Source organism: Vipera berus (assembly GCF_964194415.1).
Source record: "Vipera berus genome assembly, chromosome: W".
Lineage (NCBI taxonomy): Eukaryota > Metazoa > Chordata > Lepidosauria > Squamata > Viperidae > Vipera > Vipera berus.
Window position 1 is genome coordinate 27,227,350 of NC_138210.1, and position 23,934 is coordinate 27,251,283.

General features: G+C 53.0%; 1 protein-coding gene across 2 annotated transcripts in view; it reads right to left on the bottom strand.

The window, feature by feature from the left end:
• Positions 1-3,073: 3,073 nt before the first annotated feature.
• The window catches only part of LOC308676585 (Krueppel-like factor 6), a gene marked incomplete at its 5' end in the record, with an annotated part of 36,978 nt that continues 16,117 nt past the window's right edge, over positions 3,074-23,934 (bottom strand). For both annotated transcript variants that reach the window (XM_081342464.1, XM_081342463.1), the window contains 2 exons: positions 3,074-3,166; positions 22,851-22,974. In XM_081342464.1, coding sequence (XP_081198590.1) covers positions 3,115-3,166; positions 22,851-22,974 — 176 coding nt within the window. In that variant the 3' untranslated portion in view covers positions 3,074-3,114. The remainder of the gene's footprint in view (positions 3,167-22,850; positions 22,975-23,934) is intronic.

Genomic DNA, 23,934 nt, shown 5'->3' on the forward strand with positions numbered 1-23,934 from the left:
TTTATGGATGTTAGTATATGGTTGTTTATGATTGGTTTTTTTTATATACCTTGTATTTAGCTCTGGGAAGTTGGGGGGGGAGGGGGGGAGGGGGGAGAGGTAGGGGGGGAGGGAGAAGGGAGGGGGAGGGGGGATTTTTAAAGGAAAAATTGTATATTAAAACTTTTTAATAAAAGAATTGTTGACTTGCATGAAGCTGGAAAGGGTTACAAAAGTATCTCCAAAAGCCTTGATGTTCATGTGTCCACGGTAAGACAGACTGTCTACAAATGGAGAAAGTTTAGCACTGTTGCTACTCTCCCTAGGCGTGGTCGTCCTGTAAAAATGACTGCAAGAGCACAGCGCATAATGCTTAATGAGATAAAGAAGAATCCTAGAGTGTCAGCAAAGACCTACAGAAATCTCTGGCACATGCTAACATTTTTGTTGACACATCTACAATAAGGAAAACATTAAACAAGAATGGAGTACATGGGAGGACACCACGGAGGAAGCCATTGCTGTCCAAAAAAAATATTGCAGCACGTTTGAAGTTTGCAAAAGAGCACCTGGATGTTTCACAGCACTACTGGCAAAATATACTGTGGACAGATGAAACCTAAATTGAGTTGTTTGGGAAAAACACACAACACTATGTGTGGAGAAAAAAAGGCACAGCACACCAACATCAAAACCTCATCCCCACTGTAAAACATGGCAGAGGGAGCATCATGGTTTGGGGCTGCTTTGCTGCCTCAGGGCCTGGACGGATTGTTGTCATTGATGGGAAAATGAATTCGAGTTTATCAGGACATTTTGCAGGAAAACGTACGACCATCTGTCCACCAACTGAAGCTCCGCAGAGGATGGGTGATGCAACAGGACAATGACCCAAAGCATACAAGTAATTCAACAAAACAATGGCTTCAACAGAACAGAATACGCCTTCTGGAGTGGCCCAGTCAGAGTCCTGACCTCAACCTGATTGAAATGCTGTGGCATGACCTTAAGAGAGCGATTCACACCAGACATCCCAAGAATATTGCTACACTGAAACAGTTTTGTGCAGAGGAGTGGTCCAAAATTACTCCAGATCGTTGTGCAGGTCTGATCTGCAACTACAGGAAATGTTTGATTGAGGTTATTGCTTCCAAAGGAGGGTCAACCAGTTATTAAGTCCAAAGGTTCACATACTTTTTCCACCCTGCACTGTGAATGTTTCCATCTTATGTTCAATTAAAACATAACAACAGCTAATGTTTGTGTAGTATTATTTTAAGCAGACTGTGTTTTTCTATTGTTGTGACTTACATGATGTTTAGAGCGCATTTTATGGCCAATTCATGCAAAACTCCACGTAATCCCAAAGGGTTCACATACTTTTTCTTGCAACTGTATATGGAGGCTTCTCTACGTGGAAACGCTGAGGATTACCTTGAACACCAGCTGATGGTTTTCCCACCTCTTCATAATGTACATTAGCTATAGCACAAGTGTCAGGTGAAAAGAGAGCCTTAATAAAGCATATATCATTCATACCCCTGTATAAGACCTCCCAAAAGAGAAGTTCAATTTGCATAAGGCACCATTATTAAGGTCAACAATACATTAACAGGTAGAAAACCAAAAAATAGACCCCAAGGCATAAATAAAAGACAAGAAGGTAGGTGTTGGAGTTGGAAACAGTTGCAGGAGTTTTTTTTAAAAAAAAATTCATTTCTAACCTACAGTGGTTTTATCCACCCAACAGGACTGTTAGGCATATGGTGTTAGCCTACAATGTTGGGTTGAAAATATATTAACCATGATGTTATGTCTTTAAGATGTTAATTGGCCAATGGGTGTGTAAGTGTTCTCATGGCCATAAGAGGGAGCTAGTAACGTAGCTTCTTTCTCTCTCTGAATTCACTGCTCTCTACTATTACTGTTTTTGCTCTGTTACTGTGATAAACCTGAACTGTGTATTGACCTCTGGACCGGTAAGAAGACTTTGTATTTTGGATTACTCCTTGGACTATTGCTATTGTGTATGACCTGGACTGTTTATTTTTTGACTGTGCATTTTTTATTCTTACACCACCTCAAAAGTAAACTACTTTTTGCTTTTACAACTCAGTGTACTCTTGTGTGTACTGTGTGACTCTTGCTGCTCTCAGTACCCTTCCTTGTCTGTGCAACTCGTTGGTAGCACAAGGAGATCTCTGCACAACAAATTCCTTAACAAGGACAAAGGAAAAATAATTCAATAAAAAAAACACTATTTGGGCTTGGTATGTTATGTAACATTAAATCAATTGCACTGTAGCAGCTTTGAACTGGAATTGAGAAAGAGAAAAATAGCAGTCCTGATTAAAGAAGGGAAAAGCATCTAGTTCTCCAGAACCATGCAATAACCTTTGTATTATAATAAACAAAGTTATAGGTTGTGTTATACTGTAAACACACAGCTTATACAATGGATTACAAATGAGCTCTGTAGTAAGTCACACAAGCTACTGGAGACATTGCACATTTAATATCTGGACGAGACACCAAAAACTCCTTTCACACAAGATAGGGGCCCATACCGACATTTCTTTGTTCTGATTTTCCTTCCCTCCCTTCCATCTCCCCCTTCAGAAACTAAAAATAATAAAAGGCGCAGACACCATTTTCCCCTCCCCCATCAAAAGGATGAACAACCTTCTATCTTACATAACATTCCTCACATGCACCACCACCCCAAAATAAAAATAAAATCCCCCAGACAACCTTTTCTTATGGTTAGAAGACATCCATAAGGAATTTTTATTTTTCTTTAAAAAAAATGTGCCTCAGCATACAGTCGTCCAGTAGATCGTCCATAACACTCAGTCATCCAATCATTAACACTCTAAGTGCACTCACAGCAGAAGGTGTCAAAAGTCATTTGGAAGGTTCAGTCCCCAGTTCTGGAGACCTGCACCATATGTTCACTGCAGCTGTTTCTTACATGACTTGTCTAGCCCTCTAAAGACCTTTCAAGGAAGAGAGGGTCTGCAGGCCACTGAGTTAGGGTGCAAAATGGCATACTTTGGCTGGAACATGCATCCCCTCTTCTGAGGCCAGCTTGACCTCAAAGCCTCTTAAGTCCACAGGATTCAAGCTTCCACTCATTCAGAGATGCCTCTTCATGTGAAGAGCCAGATGATCCGACCTGGAGAAGCACCTGTCCACCAAGAAAAAGACACTTAAGGTCAAGCTTCAGTGAGGCATCAAGAAATGAGCTGGATTTAAGACCAATTAGTGAAACTCTAAAATTGCAGACAGCTCAGAAAGACAGTTGTACAACTTGACTACAAGGTTCTTCAGCTATTTCTTAGCCTTGATGCCATTCTTGTAAAATGGGAATATTACTCACTTTCCCAATTCACAGCTGATGCAAAGTGAAATGCTATCAAACAGTAGTTCAACTATGTACCATGCTTAATTACAGACATCCGCAATGGCAGAATAACTGCCATTACAATTACAGGTGAAACTCGAAAAATTAGAATATCATACAAAAGTTCATTTATTTCAGTAATGCAACTTAAAAGGGGAAACTAATATATGAGATAGACTCATTACATGCAAAGCAAGATAGTGAAAGCCGTGATTTGTCATAATTGTGATGATTATGGCGTACAGCTCATGAAAACCCCAAATCCTCAATCTCAGAAAATTAGAATATTGTGAAAAGGTGCAATATTCTAGGCTCAAAGTGTCCCACTCTAATCAGCTAATTAAGCCATAACACCTGCAAAGGGTTCCTGAGCCTTTAAATGGTCTCTCTCTGGTTCAGTAGGAATCACAATCATGGGGAAGACTGCTGACCTGACTGTTGTGCAGAAAACCATCACTGGCACCCTCCATAAGGAGGGAAAGCCTCAAAAGGTAATTGCAAAAGAAGTTGGATGTTCTCAAAGTGCTGTATCAAAGCACATTAATAGAAAGTTATGTGGAAGGGAAAAGTGTGGAAGAAAAAGGTGCACAAGCAGCAGGGAGAGGATTGTCAGGAAAAGGCCATTCAAAAGTGTTGGGGACTTTCACAAGGAGTGGACTGAGGCTGGAGTCAGTGCATCAAGAGCTACCACACACAGATGGATCCTGGACATGGGCTTCAAATGTCGTATTCCTCTTGTCAAGCCGCTCCTGAACAACAAACAACGTCAGAAGCGTCTTACCTGGGCTAAAGAAAAACAGACCTGGTCTGTTGCTCAGTGGTCCAAAGTCCTCTTTTCTGATGAGAGCAACTTTTGCATCTCATTTGGAAACCAAGGACCCAGAGTCTGGAGGAAGAATGGAGAGGCACACACTGCAAGATGCTTGAAGTCCAGTGTGAAGTTTCCACAGTCTGTGTTGATTTGGGGAGCCATGTCATCTGCTGGTGTTGGTCCACTGTGCTTCATTAAGTCCAGGGTCAACGCAGCCGTCTACCAGGAGATTTTGGAGCACTTCATACTTCCTTCTGCAGACGAGCTTTATGGGGATGCTGACTTCATTTTCCAGCAGGACTTGGCACCTGCCCACACTGCCAAAAGCACCAAAACCTGGTTCAATGATCGTGGGATTACTGTGCTTGATTGGCCAGCAAACTCACCTGACCTGAAACCCATAGAGAATCTATGGGGCATTGCCAAGAGAAAGATGAGAGACATGAGACCGAACAATGCAGAAGAGCTGAAGGCCGCTAGTGAAGCATCCTGGTCTTCCATAACACCTCAGCAGTGCCACAGACTGATAGCTTCCATGCCATGCCGCATTGAGGCAGTAATTGCTGCAAAAGGGGCCCAAACCAAGTACTGAGTACATATGCATGCTTATACTTTTCAGAGGTCCGATATTGTTCTAGGTACACTCCTTGTTTTATTGATTGCATTTAATATTCTAATTTGTAATGGCTGGAGGAACTGCGGAGGAGGTCTTGCCGGGAGATTGTGGCCGTTTTGAAACGCCACGGCTTGAAACACCCGATCAGCTGATTTTTGGCACGGAAAGAGCCGCGGCTTGAATTTGCTTGAACTTGACCAGAAACGGCTGTAATGGCTGGAGGAACTGCGGAGGGAGTGAATGCTCCAGCCTGGAACATTTGGAATGGCTGGAGGAACCGGAGGAACTGCAGCATGAGTGAATGTTGCCGGAGGAGCCGTGGCTTGAAACGCCCCAGTCAGCTGGTTTTCGGGGCAGATAGAGCCACGGCTCCGAATGGCTGGATCAACTGGAGAAACCGCGGCATGGGTGAATGCTGCTGGAGGAGCCGCGGCGTGGGTATGTTAGAATGCTGCGGGTCGTCCAGCGCAGAGTCCTGCATAGTGGCCCTTCCACAACGGTCCTTGCTGCGGACTACCAGGCGACAGGGACCATTTTGGTTTGGGGCCTGTGGAACATTTAACGGGATATTTTTATCTACTCCTCGCTTGTTCCTATCTGCTACCTGTTGCTATCTACCCCCCGCTTGTTAAAGCAGCCACTGGAGACCACCGAGAAGATCAGGACGGTGCTGGTCTCCTATGTTGACTAAGATCTGCTGCCTTTAAGAGATCTGAGGCAGCTTGGGCTGCTTCCCAGGTTCTTGGCTGGCTGGGTGGTGCACTGGCTGGCTGCCTAGCAACAGCCTTTCAATCATGGCCTGGAGTTATGGCTTCCAAGTTGGGCTGGGCTTGCCTATCACCTATATGGAGTTGGACTCTTGCATGCTGTTTCTCTTGTCCCCCAAAGACTCAGGAGGACCCGGGGTGAAGAGTTGCTGTGAGAGGGCGGCTCAGTTTCTTTTCCACCTACAACCTCTCCGGATGTGGGAGATCCATGAGGGTATGTTCTTTTTTCCCTGGATGGGGTTTCCATCTGCCTCCCAGATCAGCCTCGAGATGGGGTGAGAGAACGACTGCTGACTGGTTCTGGGGTTCCCAGCACAAGTGAGAGTGGTGCTGGACTGGCGGTTTTGGACTCACACACTCCTGATTTGACATCATCTTTCAACATCTGACTGCCATTTCCCGAACTCACATGGCCATTTATGGCACGCTTACGTTATTTAGGCACGGACTTATATGCCCTCAGGGGTGCTCCCCCCTCCTGGGTGCATCCCGCCTTCTTTTCTACCTCTCCTCTTGATGACGGGCCCAATTGTTGGGACCCTGAGAGATGGCTAGGTATGGATTGGGGTCTCCGGTTTATTGTTAGGAAGAGACCCCTGATCTGTTTTTTAGCAAACATTTTTAAGGGGTTAAGGGGGAGGGTTGGATTGCGGATTGGAATCTGGGGGGCTTCCACCAACCGAGTTTCAGTCCAGGCTTGTGACAGGTCGCGGTGGGACCGGGCTTGGGTTGGGCGCCTCCGGGTCTCCGGAAGGAGGGGTGAGGATGCGGATCCCCACGACGATTGGGAATGGCAACAGGTGGTTGTACGGGGGGGGGCGCATCAACATTCGGGAGCACGCCCCCGCTATCTTCAAGAGGTGGCGTGCTCCGACCCCCCGGATTTACCCCGTATTCCCAGAAGCAGGGATGAGCAGGCCCCTGAGCTCAGGCTGGTGTACCTTAACGCCAGATCGGTAGTTAACAAGGCTCCCCTTATCCGAGAGCTGGTTGAGGAGGAGCATGCCGATCTGGCTTGCATTACTGAGACCGGGTTGGGCCCATAGGGAGGTGTCCCTCTGACTGATCTTTGCCCACCAGGTTTCCGTGTGCTTCACCAGCCTCGGGCTCAGGGAAGGGGTGGGGGTGTTGCGGTGGTTGTAAGGGAGACCTTGTGTCTGCGGGAGGCTACCATTACTCAGATATTCGGGTGTGAGTCGCTCCTCCTGAGATTTGGCCCTGGGGTTCAACTGGGCTTGTTGCTGGCATATCTTTCGCCTACCTGTGTAGCAGCAGCCCTGCCCAAGCTCCTCGACACCCTCTCTGGGTTGGCGGTTGACTTCCCCAGACTTATGGTTCTGGGGAACTTTAACCTGCCATCGTTGGGAGGTTCGTCGGGGTTGGCTCGGGAGTTCATGACCTCCATGACAGCCATGGACCTGACCCAGGTAATTCAGGGCCCGACTCATGAGGGGGGTCACACACTCGATCTTATTTTTATATCTGGACGGTGGCTTGATGATCTGGGAGGGGGATCTCCATTTATTACTCCCCTGTAATGGACCGATCATCACCTCCTGCGGCTGGACTTCCGCTTCGCCCCCCCTGTCGCGGGGTTATGGAACCGACCAGGTGGTTCCGTCCCAGGCGCCTAATGGACCCTGAACGGTTCCAGGAGGCGCTTGGATCTGTGCCAGTGTTGTGACTCAGGGCCAGCCTGTGGGTCCGACAGCCGGCTCCGATGTATCGGATGACTCAGATGTGGGGGAGGAGGGAAACGAACCGGCTGATGATGATTTGGAGGCTTTGCAGAGTCCTCAGCCGGGGACCTCTTCTCAGCTGCGTGAGCCCGAGAGTGCGGAGGAAGATGACCCACAGCTGGCCCTGTTCAAGGACGCCCGACGCAGGAGGCAGTCGAGCAGGAACAAACAAAGAAAGGCTGTGAGACTCCTCGGGAGGAGGCACAGGGAGACCACGCCCTGAGCTCTCTATAAAAGGAGTGTTTGGGGAGGGGTTGGTTGCTGAAAGCAACTTTTCCGCTTGAGAAGACAAGCTCTTGTGTTTTTGTTAACTGCGTAATTAAATCTTGGCAGATGCCTTTTAGCCTTGGAAGCTCTCCAGTCTCTTCTTCTTAAATAGGGGTTTGCCTTTACAAGGCCAGAAGAGGGCTGGTTCAGAACAGTTTGCTTTCAGCCCCCACCCCTTATTACTACGATGGAGCAGCTTCTTGCCGAGAATGCCCAGCTCACTCAGCAACTTACTTTGCTGGCAGCTCAGGTGGCTCAACTGCAAGCTCAGGTACATGCTGCACCCCCACCCAGGAGGAAATGTCAGATAGCTATGCCGGATAAATTTGCTGGTAATCCAGAACTGTTTCCTGCCTTCCTGGGACAATGCCAGCTTTTTATCAGCGTGAGAGCAGTTGATTTCCCCACTGACCGAGATAAGGTGGGATTCGTGTTGAGCCTTCTGTCGGGAGATGCAGCTCGTTGGGGCACGCCTCTGTTGGCACAGCCTAGCCCTTTGTTGGATAACTTTGGGGGGTTTTGTGACCATATGCGCCTCATGTACGAGGACCCGATTAAGGCGCAGACTGCCACCCGACGCCTGAAAGTTTTGAGGCAGGGTCAGCGCCCTCTACAGGCCTATATCAGCGATTTCCGGCTGCTTAGCCAGGATTCCGCCTGGAATGAGGCTGCGCTCGTGGATGCCTTTCAGGATGGCTTGTCAGAGGAGATGTTGGATGAGCTGGCCCGCGTGGACATTCCCTCAGATCTGAATGGGCTGATCCATCTTTGTCTGCGGATCGATGCCCGGTTGCAGCAGCGAAAGAGTCGCCGTGCCACCCCACAGACCCCTGCCGCCCCTGTTGTGCGTGAGCCCCCAGTCCAGAGGGAGGAGCCAATGGAGCTGGGTGCCGCCAGGTCCCGTCTATCGGTGACGGAAATGGACAGACGACGATCGGAGGGGTTGTGTTTTTACTGTGGGGACCCTGGACATTTGGCTGCTTCTTGTCCAAAGAAGCGTCAGCGGGCATCAGTGACCAAGCCGGCCCTGAGAAAGTCCCCTGCTTTGCTGTCGGGAAACGGCCCGAGCCCGATCTAGACGGTGTGAAAGATCGGGCGACCCACAACGACCACGCCGAGCGATGCCGTTCCGACGGTGCCTGTGAACCTTCACGGCATTTGATTTTGGAGGCACGTCTGATCCTTCCTGGCAAGCCAGAGGGGATTCCGGTCCATGCCTTATGTCGAGCCCTTCGGGTTCGACAAACTCGCCGGGAGGGGGATTCAGCTCGCAGCCCTCGGCAACAGCAGCGGCCACGCCCACACCCTCCAGCTGTCCGGCGGGCGAGCTGCCGTTTGCCGCCGAAAGCCCAGCCGGCCCCAAAGCCCCCAGCTGACCGGCGGGCGAGCAGCCGTTCGAATGCCCAGCCGCTCCTACACTCGCCAGCTGGCCGGGGGGGAAGCGGCCGCGCGCCGCCGAAGGCCCCGCTGCTCCCATCACCAGCTGGCCGGGGGGGAGGCAGCCGCGCGCCGCCGAAGGCCCAGCCGCTCCCAAGCTCCTCAGCTGACCGGCGGGCGAGCAGCCGTGCGACGCCGAGAGTCCAGCCGCGCCCACACCCTCCAGCTGTCCGGCGGGCGAGCGCCGGACCCACGGGCGTGCCGCTATCTGAAAGGAGGCTGAGGGCGGTCGTGAGTGGCTGCAGGATGGCTACGCCGGGGCAGCCAGCAGGGAGACGGCCGGCAGCGACGCAGGGTGCTGAACAGCTGCACCCGGACCTTGGGGGCTGCCAGGGGGTCATGGGGATGGCGCGGGGAGATGCATTGGTGGAGGGGAGCACACTCAGGTTGTTAGGAGGGGGGTGGGCTTGTACTTACCTTCACGCTGGGAAGCACGGTGCCGGTGGAGGGAGCTGGGCGTGGGTTGAAGGAGTAGGGGGGTGGAGTATTTACGCAGGCCAGGCGGATGCTGGTCTGCACGAGGGAGGGGTGGAGTCTAGGGGTGGGGCTGCTACCTAGTTACAGATTCAGAATAAAAGGTGCGTTGAGAGCGTGTGGCTCTCAACGCTGACTTTGTTAAGGTATAGAGATCCTGCTATTAAAGGTACTCTTTCCAGTCATCCGTACTTCGTCGTGGTTTTTCCTGTGGGCTTGTCAATCCGGCGAAGACGAGGAGTTGACAGTAAGTCAGCGTTGAATTAGCACAGCGCTCCTCCTGTTGGGCTTTGATTTCTGCCTGTCTCCATGGCTGAAGGGACCCAGGGTGGGGTGCCTGTGGCAGGAGAGGAGGGGCCCGCTGGGGTTGCTGTGCCTCCTGAGGGGGGGGACTTGGCAGAGGTCCCACCTGTGGTTCGGCCTAAGGTCCGGGACCTTGGACCAGCACCAAAGGAAGCTGAGGCCTCGGAACCAGCTGCTCAGGAGAAGCATGGGGATTGGTGGCTCAGCCCTGTTTTGAGTCGGCCAGCGGCTGGACAGGACCAACCGTCCAGAGGGAAGGGGTCCCTCTGGGAGTGGAGAGAGCGTCGTGCCACCGACGAAGGAGGAGAGGAGTGGAGCTACACCACGGCTCCTGGCAGCTACACGATGGACATCCTGAGGGACCATTTTGGAGAACCTCGGCCGTGGACCCCCAGTGACAGCGACCTGGAGACCGGTAGATGGGCACAAACCAGGGCCGACCAGGAGCGCAGAAGCCAAACCCGGTTCCGCTTGGCGAGTCCCCGCTTCCGGGCCCCGCAGGCTCCTGGTACCCCGCAGGTCCCGGGCCTTCCGCCGCCGGGACCGGCGGCTGCTCCTGACTTGGGGCCCCCAGGACCTGGTAGAACAAGACCGGGGGGTGCTGTGCCCGCAGGAATACTGGGTTGGCAACAACCAGGGGTTGCACAGGGGCTGGGAGGCCCGGCAGGTCCTTGGGGAGGGCCTGCGGGCTGGGGCCCACCACCGTTGCCTGTAACCTTTGATGGCAACCCCGATCGTTTGGCCCTGTTTCTTGGACAAGCCATCCACCATCTGGACCAGTATGGTCCTTTGTATACATCCCAGTGGGGGATGGTGATGGCCGTCACTACGGCATTGCAAGGGGAGGCGGCGGCTTGGGTGGCGAACCTCTACGGCGACCGTGCCCGTGAATTGGGGGACGTCGGCCTTTTCCTCGAAGCTCTGCGGATACGCTTCGAGGATGTGACACGCACCCATCGAGCGGAGGCTGAGATCGTTGGCCTGCGGCAGAACGGCCGTCCAGCAACAGTTTATGTGCAAGCCTTCCGTGAAGTGGCCGGCAGGCTCAGTTCCTGGCCAGAAAGGATGCTGGTTCACCAATTCCGGGCCGGTCTGGATGATCACCTCCTCCGGGCTTGTATCGTCCGTGGAATTCCTTCCAGGCTTCAAGACTGGCTGCGGGTCGCGGTTGAGCTGGATGTGGCCTTACGGAGTTGCCAACGTCGTGTACGGTCTGTAGGAGACTCCTGTCAGGTCCCGCCAAGGGCACAGGGCCCGGTGCAGAAGCCGTCGCCTTCGTCGCTGGGTCCTACTGCCCAGCCCCCGCGATCCGTTTTGCGGTGCTTCAGGTGCGATCAACCAGGGCACCGCGTGGCCGCCTGGCCTGGGCGCCTTACGTCGTGCAAGTAGATGCTAGCGACGTGGCGGTTGGAGCTGTCCTTTTGCAGCACAACAGTAAAGGTGCGTTGCAACCCTGTGCTTACGCGTCTAAAAAGCTATCATCCACCGAACGCGCCTGGGCTATCTGGGAGAAGGAGGCCTACGCCGTTCGGTGGGCGTTGGAGACGTGGCGGCATCTTCTAGAGGGGGCAGAAAAGCCCTTCGAAGTATGGACGGACCATAGGAATCTAGAAGCCCTGCAATCCCCACGTAAGTTGGCCCCTAAGCATGTACGGTGGGCCCTGTACTTCAGGCGGTTTAGGTTTACCCTGAAATACGTCCCAGGGGGGAAGAATTTCCTGGCGGATGCCCTCTCTCGGCTTCCGCAGTATGACAACCAGCGGGAGGAGGTGGTGCAAGCTCTTATCCCTCCTCTCGGCCCAGAGAAGGTACAGGCAGTACAGAACGGGGTTGCGGATGAACTGGTACCGCAGCTGAAAAAGGCCCTGGAGGGAGATGGCTGGTTACGGCAGCACTCGCGGCTACTAACACGACGGGACGACCTGGCCTGGTATGGGAGTAAGATATACGTGCCAGAAACCCTACGAAACACTGTGCTTTATAGGTGTCATGATGCCAAGCAGGCCGGCCACCTCGGGTTCCTGAAAACACTGCACCTCGCTAGGCGTCAGTTCTGGTGGCCCGGGATGAGGCGGCAGGTCAAAGAGTATGTCCAGCGCTGCCGCACCTGTGCCATGGCGAAAACCCAGCCCGGAAAGCCGGCAGGGCTGTTACAGACGGTGGCGGACCCCTACCGGCCATGGCAGGACATCGGGATGGATTTCATCGTAGACCTACCAGAGAGTCGGGGATACACCGTCATCTGGACCATAGTTGACCTGTTTTCCAAGCAGGTCCATTTTGTTCCGTTAAGGGGCTTACCCTCGGCCCGGCGTCTGGCCTGGCTTTTTATAACCCACGTGTACCGTTTACACGGGGCGCCTAGACGTATTATCTCGGACCGAGGGGTACAATTTACCGCCAGGTTCTGGCGTGAATTTCTCCAGTTCATCGGGTCATCCCAGGGACTAAGCTCGGGGTATCATCCCTGCACAAACGGCGCGGCAGAACGAGCCAACGCGGCGGTGGAGCAATACCTACGCAGCTATGTCTCGTACCAGCAGGCAGACTGGGCTGACCTATTGGCGTTTGCAGAAATCGCCCACAACAACGCTGTGCACAGTAGTACTGGTCTCCCACCGTATACAGTGGTGTCTGGCTACGATTTCCCTCCTGTTCCCGAGTGTGACCAGGGGCCGGCCTCCTCTTGTCAACCCCAGGAGTGGATGCTACAAGTCAGAAAAGCATGGGCGGCGACCAAACAGGCTCTAAACAAGCAAGCCAGTATTGTAAAAGCCCAAGCGGATAAGAAGCGCCAACCGTTCTACACCCCAGGGGTTGGGGACTGGGTGTACTTATCCACAAAATACCTGAGATTACAAATACCTAGTAAAAAGCTGGGCCCTAAGTACATAGGCCCCTTCCAGGTAACCCACATCGTCAATCCGGTCACGGTGCGCCTTCGGCTGCCTAAATTTCTAGGCAAAGTGCATCCCGTGTTCCACGGCAGCTTACTGAAACCAGCCCCTGTTCCTATTCGGGGGGAGCCAGTCGGGCCGGGGCCTGTGGGTGATGGGCAATACGAGGTACAAGAAGTCTTAGACTCCAGGATGCGGAGAGGGCGACTGCAATACCTGGTGCTGTGGAAAGGATACCCAATAACTGAGGCATCCTGGGTGGCGGAGTCAAACGTTCAGGCCCCTAGATTGGTTAAGGCGTTCCACCAGAAGCACCCTGGTAAACCCTCGGGAGGGGGTCGGGGGGGATCTGCTGCTCTCCTTAGTGCTTGTCTGACTTCTCTACCTTGCCTTTCAGGAGGAGCCTTGGTAGGAGGGGCCGACTGTCGAGCCCTTCGGGTTCGACAAACTCGCCGGGAGGGGGATTCGGCTCGCAGCCCTCGGCAACAGCAGCGGCCACGCCCACACCCTCCAGCTGTCCGGCGGGCGAGCTGCCGTTTGCCGCCGAAAGCCCAGCCGGCCCCAAAGCCCCCAGCTGACCGGCGGGCGAGCAGCCGTTCGAATGCCCAGCCGCTCCTACACTCGCCAGCTGGCCGGGGGGGAAGCGGCCGCGCGCCGCCGAAGGCCCCGCTGCTCCCATCACCAGCTGGCCGGGGGGGAGGCAGCCGCGCGCCGCCGAAGGCCCAGCCGCTCCCAAGCTCCTCAGCTGACCGGCGGGCGAGCAGCCGTGCGACGCCGAGAGTCCAGCCGCGCCCACACCCTCCAGCTGTCCGGCGGGCGAGCGCCGGACCCACGGGCGTGCCGCTATCTGAAAGGAGGCTGAGGGCGGTCGTGAGTGGCTGCAGGATGGCTACGCCGGGGCAGCCAGCAGGGAGACGGCCGGCAGCGACGCAGGGTGCTGAACAGCTGCACCCGGACCTTGGGGGCTGCCAGGGGGTCATGGGGATGGCGCGGGGAGATGCATTGGTGGAGGGGAGCACACTCAGGTTGTTAGGAGGGGGGTGGGCTTGTACTTACCTTCACGCTGGGAAGCACGGTGCCGGTGGAGGGAGCTGGGCGTGGGTTGAAGGAGTAGGGGGGTGGAGTATTTACGCAGGCCAGGCGGATGCTGGTCTGCACGAGGGAGGGGTGGAGTCTAGGGGTGGGGCTGCTACCTAGTTACAGATTCAGAATAAAAGGTGCGTTGAGAGCGTGTGGCTCTCAACGCTGACTTTGTTAAGGTATAGAGATCCTGCTATTAAAGGTACTCTTTCCAGTCATCCGTACTTCGTCGTGGTTTTTCCTGTGGGCTTGTCAATCCGGCGAAGACGAGGAGTTGACACCTTAATTGACTCTGGGGCTACCACTAACTTTATGGATTCGGCCTTTGTGGCCAAATGGGCTGTTCCCCAGTGTCCAGTGGATCCGCCCATGCTTGTGGAGACCATCGATGGTCGAGTGCTCCTGTCCGGGCCTATTGCGGCCGCCACGCAACCCGTGTGTATGGCCATCAGTACCCATGTGGAGGCCATTCAGTTCTACGTCACTTCGGAACTGCACTTCCCCGTGGTCTTGGGACTGGCGTGGCTCCGGGCGCATGATCCACAGATCTATTGGTCTCAGAACTTGGTCACCTTCCCAAGTTTGCAGTGCGTGGACCACACCCGCCATATCTGTGCCGGCCAGGTGGAGGGTTCCCCAGGGGTTTCCTTGCCTCCCGAACTGTCCGACTTTGCTGACGTGTTCAGCGAGTCAGAGGCGGACCAATTACCCCCGCACAGGCCCTACGACTGCTCCATTGACCTAGTCCCTGATGCGCCTCTCCCAGTGGGGCGTTTGTACTCCATGTCGGAGCCCGAGTTGGCTGCATTGCGGGACTTCCTGACAAAGAACTTGGCTCGTGGTTTCATCCGGCCCTCGTCCTCGCCAGTGTCTGCGCCCGTGCTCTTCGTCAAAAAGAAGTCGGGCGAGTTACGGCTTTTCTGTGACTACCGGAAACTCAACGCTATCACGGTGCGTAACCGCTACCCGCTGCCCCTCATCCCCGAGCTCTTGGACCGACTCCGGGAGGCTAAGATCTTCACGAAACTGGACCTGCGTGGAGCTTACAACCTCGTCAGGGTTCGGCCAGGTGATGAGTGGAAGACGGCGTTTGGTACTCGCTATGGACATTTCGAGTACACGGTGATGCCGTTTGGCCTGACCAACGCCCCCGCTGTGTTTCAGCATTTTATGAATGACATCTTTCGGGATCTGTTGGACCAGTTTGTTGTGATTTACCTGGACGACATCCTGATTTACTCCCCGTCGCGTGAAGCGCATCATCAGCATCTCCGTCAGGTCCTGCAGCGCCTCCGGAAACATCGGCTGTTTGCCAAGTTGGAGAAGTGCCAGTTCTACCAGGTGACCATTGATTTCTTGGGCCACCGCATTTCTCCTGAGGGCATCGCCATGGAACCGAGTAAAGTTGAGTCGTTGCAGAGTTGGCAACCCCCGCGTCGCGTGAAGGATGTTCAGCGACTTCTTGGATTTGCCAACTACTATCGGACATTCATCCCTGGCTTTGCTGCCTTGACAGCCCCCCTCACCCGGCTCCTGCAGAAGAAGACTCGGTTCCAGTGGAACACCCCCGAACAACAGGCGTTCCAAGCTTTGAAGGACGCCTTCATGAAGGAGCCCATCTTGAAGCATCCTGACCCGCAACGGCCGTTTGTCGTGGAGGCGGACGCCTCCGACATTGCCATTGGGGCCGTGTTACTCCAGGCAGCGACGCCCAACGGTACCCTTTTCCCTTGCGCGTATCACTCTCGGAAATTGAATCCCTCGGAGCGCAACTATACCATCTGGGAGAAGGAGCTGCTGGCCATCAAGGCGGCGTTCGAGGCTTGGAGGCATCATCTGGAGGGGGCGCGGCATCAAATCGAGGTCCGGACGGACCACAAGAATCTGGAAAGCCTGCAGACTGCTCGGAATTTGAACCAACGCCAGATCCGGTGGTCCCTCTTCTTTGCGAGGTTTGACTTCCGGGTGCGGTACATACCAAGCGGGCACAACCAGAGAGCGGATGCTCTGTCCAGGAAGCCCGAGTACACCCGAGTGGAAGACAAGCTTCCGCCCAGGACAGTGATCCCCGTCGAGTCTTTTGCTGCGGTGCGGGAGCCGGTGGATATACGGGCTCGGATCCGGGAGGCGCAGCAGCAGGAGGCGTGGGTGGCTCAGCGGAAGGAAGAGGTGGGGCCAGATTCGCCTTGGTCGGTCACGGATGGACTCCTGTATTATCGTGACCGGCTCTATGTTCCAGGAGGGCCACTCAGAGGACTCGTCCTCAGCCAATGTCATGATAACCCGGCTGCGGGGCATTTTGGCCTGTTCAAGACTCTGAACCTGGTCTCCCGTACATTCTGGTGGCCCCGAGTCCGACACGATGTCCAGTCTTATGTCACCTCCTGCGTCCCATGCAGGCAGGCCAAGTCAGCGACAGGGGCCCCGCCTGGTTTACTGCAACCTTTGCCAACGCCCAAGAGACCCTGGGGGGCTGTGTCCATGGACTTTCTGATGGATCTACCCCCATCCTCCGGCTTCACGACAGTGTTTGTGGTGGTGGACATGTTGACCAAGATGGCGCACTTCATCCCCTGTCGCGGCTTACCGTCAGCTCGCGCCACTAGTCGCATGTTCATCCAACAGGTGTTCCGGCTGCACGGCCTTCCCGATAGAGTCGTCTCCGATAGGGGGGCCCAGTTTACAGCCCGCTTCTGGCAGGAGTTGATGCGGGCGTTGGACATTAAGGTTTGCCTCTCGTCCGCGCATCATCCTCAGACCGACGGGGGTACCGAGAAGGTCATCGGCATCTTAGAGCAGTATCTGCGCTGCTACGTTAACCTGCAGCAGGACAATTGGGTGGACTATTTGGCCATAGCCGAGTTTGCCTTTAACAACTCGCAGCACACCTCCACGCAGATGACACCGTTCTTGGCCAACGTGGGTTATCACCCCCGGTTTTTCCCCCTTTCTCCCGTGGACTCACCGGAGCCGGCAGCGAACGAATTCATGGCGGAGTTACAGGCGATCCATCGGTTGGTGCGACGGCAGCTGGAGAAGGCCAAGGCCGACTACAAGAGGTTCGCCGATCGGTCGAGAAGGGATACGCCTCCATTATCGGTGGGGGATCGGGTCTGGCTGTCCACCAGGAACCTACCATCCACTCGGCCGGCGAGGAAGCTGGACCACCGTTACCTTGGACCGTTCCCAGTCGAGGCCGTCATCAACCCGGTCGCCTATCGTTTAACTCTGCCACGTTCCCTGCGCGTGCACCCCGTCTTCCATCGGTCCTTGTTGGTCCCCGAACAACCGGCTTGTCCACTTCGCCAAGCGGAACCTCCCCCATCAGGACCTCGTGATGGCGACAGCACCCCCGAGTACGAGGTCGCCAGCATCAGGGATTCCCGCTGGCTGAAAGGTCGCTTCCAGTACCTGATCGAGTGGAAAGGGTACGGGCCGGAGGACTTCACATGGGAAGACGCGACCGCCGTTCATGCCCCTGCGTTGGTGACTGCTTTTCACGAACAGTTCCCATCCCGACCGCATCCGGATCGGCAGACCCGGGGGAAGGGCCCTGCGGTGCGGGATAGTGTTGTGACTCAGGACCAGCCTGTGGGTCCGACAGCCGGCTCCGATGTATCGGATGACTCAGATGTGGGGGAGGAGGGAAACGAACCGGCTGATGATGATTTGGAGGCTTTGCAGAGTCCTCAGCCGGGGACCTCTTCTCAGCTGCGTGAGCCCGAGAGTGCGGAGGAAGATGACCCACAGCTGGCCCTGTTCAAGGACGCCCGACGCAGGAGGCAGTCGAGCAGGAACAAACAAAGAAAGGCTGTGAGACTCCTCGGGAGGAGGCACAGGGAGACCACGCCCTGAGCTCTCTATAAAAGGAGTGTTTGGGGAGGGGCTGGTTGCTGAAAGCAACTTTTCCGCTTGAGAAGACAAGCTCTTGTGTTTTTGTTAACTGCGTAATTAAATCTTGGCAGATGCCTTTTAGCCTTGGAAGCTCTCCAGTCTCTTCTTCTTAAATAGGGGTTTGCCTTTACAAGGCCAGAAGAGGGCTGGTTCAGAACAGCCTGCCATCTTCGCTCACAGCCCGGTCGATGCCTTAGTGGAAGCCTGGGAAAGGGTGGCCACGGAGGCACTCGACCACGTTGTTCCCAAGCGGCCCCTGACCCGGCGCAGATCCCAGCGGGCACCATGGTTCTCCATGGAGCTCCGGGAGATGAAGCGTCGGAGATGGAGCCTAGAGAGCTGTTGGAGGTCCAGCCGGTCTTAGTCTGATCAATTGCGACTAAGAACCTTCACAAGGTCTTATCTCGCAGCGATGGAGGCAGCGAAGTCTAATTACTTCGCTGCCCTCATCGCGTCCACAGATAATCGCCTGGCCGCCCTGTTTGGGGTACACGCTCCCTCCTGAATCAGGAGGTGAAGGAGGAGCCCCTGCAGGGTCGTGCCGAGGAATTTAGTCAATATCTGGCGGATAAAATCGCTCAGATTCGGGCCGGCTTGGACTCCGACTGGGCAGAGTCTGACGATGGGGAATCGAGCGGTCTTGGGAATATTACTTGGGAAGAATTCGATCCTGTGACTCCGGAAGAAGTGGACAGGATCATGGGGAAGCTGAGTTCCACCACTTGTTTACTGGACCCGTGCCCCTCCTGGCTGGTTTATGCAGCTCGGGAGGGGACACGAGGCTGGCTCCAGGCAGTAATAACTGCTTCTTTGAGAGAGGGTAGCTTCCCCGCCGCCTTGAAGGAGGCGGTGGTGAGGCCCCTCCTCAAGAAGCCTGCCCTGGACCCGGCCATTTTGAACAACTATCGTCCAGTCTCCAACCTTTGCTTTCTTGCGAAGGTTGTTGAGAGTGTGGTGGCTCATCAGCTTCCTCTGTTCCTGGAGGAAGCGGATTATCTGGACCCCTACCAATCGGGCTTTAGGCCCGGGTACAGCACGGAGACGGCATTGGTCACACTGGTGAATGATCTCTGGTGGGCTCAGGACAGGGGTTGTTCCTCTGTCCTAGTCCTATTAGACCTCTCAGCGGCTTTTGATACCATCGACCATGGTATCTTACTGTGGCGCCTCAGGGGGTTGGGAGTGGCTGGCACTGTCTTACAGTGGTTCTCCTCCTACCTTCTGGGTTGTTCGCAGTCGGTGTTGGCAGGGGGACAGAGGTAGACCTCGAGGCCTCTCGTTTGCGGAGTTCCTCAGGGGTTGGTCCTCTCGCCTCTCCTGTTCAACATCTATATGAAGCCGCTGGGTGAGATCATTCGTGGTTTTGGGGTGGGGTATCATCAGTACGCTGATGATACCCAGCTTTTTATTTCCACCCCAGATCAACTCAGTGATGCCCTCTCCGTGATGTCCCGTTGCCTGGAGGCGGTGAGGGTCTGGATGGGGAGGAACAGGCTTTGTCTAAATCCCGACAAGGCCGATTGGCTGTGCGTACTGGCATCTCGGGTTGTCCATTCTATTCCATCTTTATCTATAGGGGGTGAGGTGTTACCCCCCGTTGATAGGGCTCGCAACTTGGGCGTCCTCCTTGATTCACAGCTCAATTTTGAAGATCATATAGGAGCTGTGACCAGGGGGGCTTTTGCCTAGGTTCGCCTAGTGCGCCAGTTGCTGCCCTATTTGGACCGGGATGCCCTGCGCACAGTCACTCATGCACTCGTGACCTCTCGGATAGACTACTGCAATGCTCTCTACATGGGGCTGCCCTTGAGTACCACTCGGAGGCTCCAGCTGGTGCAAAATGCGGCCGCGCGAATTGTGATGGGGGTCTCCCGATACTCCCATGTAACACCTCTGCTCCGCGAGCTGCATTGGCTTCCAGTTGTCTTCCGGGTGAGATTCAAGGTGCTGGTGATGACCTATAAAGCCCTAAATGGCATGGGTCCGGGTTATTTACAGGAGCACCTTTTGCCGGCATTAACTTCCCATCGCCCTGTGCGCTCCCACAGAGAGGGCCTCCTCAGGGTGCCGTTGGTCAGGGAATGTCGACTGGCGGCCCCCAGGGGGAGAACATTCTCTGTGGGTGTGCCTGCCCTCTGGAATCAGCTTCCGGTTGAGATCCGGATGGCTCCCGACCTTCGCTCGTTTCGCCACGACCTGAAGACTTGGCTATTTGAACTTGCTGGCCTGGACTGAGGGACTGGGATTTTAGATTTTTAAATTTTAAAAAAAATTAAATTTTAGAATGTGTTTATTGTTTAGGGCTATTTAATTTAATTATATTTTAATTTGTATACATTATGTGTTATTTATAGTGTTTTAATTGCCCTGTACACCACCCCGAGTCCCTTCGGAGAGGGGCGGTATATAAATCCAAATAAAAAAAATAAATAAAAAATAATTTTCTGAGATTGTGGATTTGGGGTTTTCATGAGCTGTACGCCATAATCACCACAATTATGACACATCAAGGCTTGAACTATCTTGCTTTGCATGTAATGAGTCTATCTCATATATTAGTTTCCCCTTTTAAGTTGCATTACTGAAATAAATGAACTTTTGCACGATATTCTAATTTTTCGAGTTTCACCTGTAATCCAGCATAGTGAGGTACTGTGTGCTAAATGTGCAAATCACTGAAAGGATCACTCTGTTATGTGGCTGGAATGCAAGATACTGCATTGTAGCTAAAGGTTTGCAAGTGAACTGACACTTAATGCTTCTTTGAATGAGGGGTGCTTCCCTGCCGCTTTGAAGGAGGCGGTGGTGAGGCCCCTCCTCAAGAAACTGCCTTGGACCCAGCTATTTTGAATAATTTTTGTCCTGTCTCCAACCTTCGCTTTCTTGCGAAGGTTGTTGAGAGCGTGGTGGCACGGCAGCTCCCGCTGGTCCTAGAGGAAACTGAGTATCTGGATCCATACCAATTGGGTTTCAGGGCCAGGTGCAGCACGGAAACGGCATTGGTCGCGCTGGTGGATGATCTCTGGCGGGCCCGGGATAGGGGTTATTCCTCTGTCCTGGTCCTATTAGATCTCTCAGCGGCTTTTGATACCATCGACCTGGTATCCTGCTGCGACGTCTCGGGGGGTTGGGAGTGGGAGGCACCTTTTTACGGTGGTTCTCCTCCTACCTCTTGGGCTGTTCACAGATGGTGTTGGCAGGAGGGCAGAGGTCAACCCTGAGGCCCCTTGATTGTGGGGTGCCCCAGGGGTCGGTCCTCTCTCCCCTCCTGTTCAACATCTATATGAAGCCACTGGGTGAGATCATCCGCGGTTTCGGGGTAAGGCATCATCAATATGCTGATGATACCCAGCTTTTCATCTCTACCCCGAACCAACCTAGTGATGCTCTTGATGTGATGTCCCATTGCCTGGAAGCGGTACGAATCTGGATGGTGAAGAACAGGCTCCAGCTCAACCCGGCCAAGACCGAGTGGCTTTATGTACCGGCATCTCGTGTAGTCCAGGATGTTCCATCTTTGGTTATGGGGGGAGAGGCGTTACCTCCCGTTGATAGGGCGCACAACTTAGGCGTCCTCCTAGATGCACGACTCAGTTTAGAAGATCATATAGGAGTCGTGGCCAGGGGGGCACTTGCCCAGGTTCGCCTGGTGCGCCAGTTGTGCCCCTATCTGGACCGAGATGCTTTACGTACAGTCACTCATGCGCTCGTTACCTCCCGTGTTGATTACTGCAATGCTCTCTACATGGGGCTGCCCTTGAAGACCACCCGGAGACTTCAGCTGGTGCAGAATGCGGCTGCGCAGGTTGTGATGGGAGCATCCCGATACTCCCATATTACACCACTCCTGCGTGAGCTGCATTGGTTACCGGCTGCTCTCCGGGTGAGATTTAAGGTGCTGGTTCTTACCTTTAAAGCCCTACATGGCTTAGGCCCGGGATACTTGCAGGACCGTCTGCTCCCAGGAACGACTTCCCATTGCCCTGTGCGCTCACACAGAGAGGGCCTCCTCAGGGTGCCGTCAGCCAGTCAATGTCGGCTGGCGACCCCCAGGGGGAGGGCCTTCTCTGTGGGGGCACCTACCCTGTGGAATCAGCTTCCCCTGGAGCTCTGGATGACCCCAGACCTACGGTCCTTTCGTCGTGACCTTAAGACATTTCTTTTCCAACAGGCCAACCTGGACTGATGATAATGGGGTTTTTAATCTTGTTTTAAGGTTTTATTAATTGGGGCTATAGATATAGTTTAATTTTAATTTTAATATTTGTATTCTCTTGTATTTTATTGTTGTTAGCTGCCCTGAGTCCTTTGGGAGATAGGGCGGCATATAAGTCCCATTAAATAAATAAATAAATAAATAAACTTCAACACAGTGATTGTGATCTTGTCAGTCACCAGCCATGTAAACATCTACCTTTATTACTAGAAGAAGCTTAGATCAGCATGTTAACACTGCAACAACTCATGGAAAGAGGAATGCATCGAAGGTCATCCCTACAGCCTTGTATCTGATCAACGACTTTAACTTATTCAAATTTAGCACATTAGTCAGTACTACATAAACTTTCTGACCCTCTATCTCCAGATCATGACAAGACTGATGGGAGAAGACTGTAGTATTTCAGTTCAATCTGAAGACTACAGGTTCTCTACATCTCAGTCTATGGACTGTATAAAAGATCAGTGGCAAAAGTGGAATCTTTTAAAAAGTGCTCAATGTCACTGAATCCACCTAATTAAACTTGTGGCAACATTCATACATGACTTAATACATGATTCTGAGGAGAATTTAACCTCTCCTCCAGAAATCCCCCAGATGCCTCCTATCAATCTGTTCTACTGTTTTCTTGATCAGTTAGAAGGTTGCCCTTTTACTTATGCAGAAACTGTGGAGAAATTACTTCAAATACAAATGTTCCAATTTCATTGCAAAGCTGGAATGCTTCCAGGAAAGTTGGAACTGTGTTGAAACACTTCTGGTAAGGTCAAAACAGGACATTTCAAATTTGGGATGTTTGACCACCAAATGTTTTGCATCTCTTTCAATATGCAAGTCGAAATCTGTAAGAACAGAACTTCCCAAAATGGAGGATTAAATAATAAATAAAAGAGGCCCTTTTTACGTTTAAGACAATATTAGACTGGGGAATAAAATGATATAAAACAAGATTCCATTCACATACCTGTCACAATGATTACATTTAAAGGGTTTTGCACCCGTGTGCTTTCTAAAATGTCTGGTTAGCTCATCACTCCTTGCAAAACGCCACTCACATCCTTCCCATGAACATCTATAAGGCTTTTCTCCTGAAAAAAAACAACCCACCATTTACAGTCATCATTATGCAGCTAGATAGCTCTTTTAACATTAAGAAAACCAAGATCATGGCATCCGGCCCTCTCAATTCCTGGCAAATAGATGGGGAAGAAATGGAGGTAGTGACAGATTTTATTTTCCTGGGCTCCAAGATCACCACAGATGGGGACTGTAGCCAAGAAATTAAAAGACGCTTGCTCCTGGGGAGGAAAGCCATGGCAAATCTAGACAGCACACTAAAAAGCAGAGACATCACCCTGTCAACAAAAGTGCGTATAGTCAAGGCTATGGTCTTCCCAGTTGCAATGTATGGCAGTGAAAGCTGGACCATAAAAAAGGCTGAGCGCCAAAGAATTGAGGCCTTTGAACTATGGTGCTGGAGAAGACTCCTGCGAGTTCCTTGGACTGCAAGGCGATCAAACCGGTCAGTCCTAGAGGAGATCAACCCTGACTGCTTTTTAGAAGGCCAGATCCTGAAGCTAAAACTCAAATAATTTGGCCACCTAATGAGAAGGAAGGACTCACTGGAGAAGAGCCTAATGCTGGGAAAGGTTGAGGGCAAGAGAAGAAGGGGACGACAGAGAATGAGGTGGCTTGATGGAGTCACTGAAGCAGTAGGCGTGAGCTTAAATGGACTCCAGCAGATGGTAGAGGACAGGAAGGCCTGGAGGAACGTTGTCCATAGGGTCGCGATGGGTCGGACACGACTTCGCAGCTAACAACAACAAGCTCTCCAAAGAGGAATTTTGAGTCACTAAGCACTAAAAAACACCCCCCCCCCAAAAAAATAGGAAACAAAGTTGCTCATACTAATTTATTATAGGCCACTAAGTACTTCCAAGAATGCTGGTGGAAAATTTGCTTTGGCGCTGACAGCTTTGCTCTAACAGCAAAGCATCATATCCTGAAAAAAAGATTCCAGTATCTAAACTTTCTGGAATGCTCTGAAT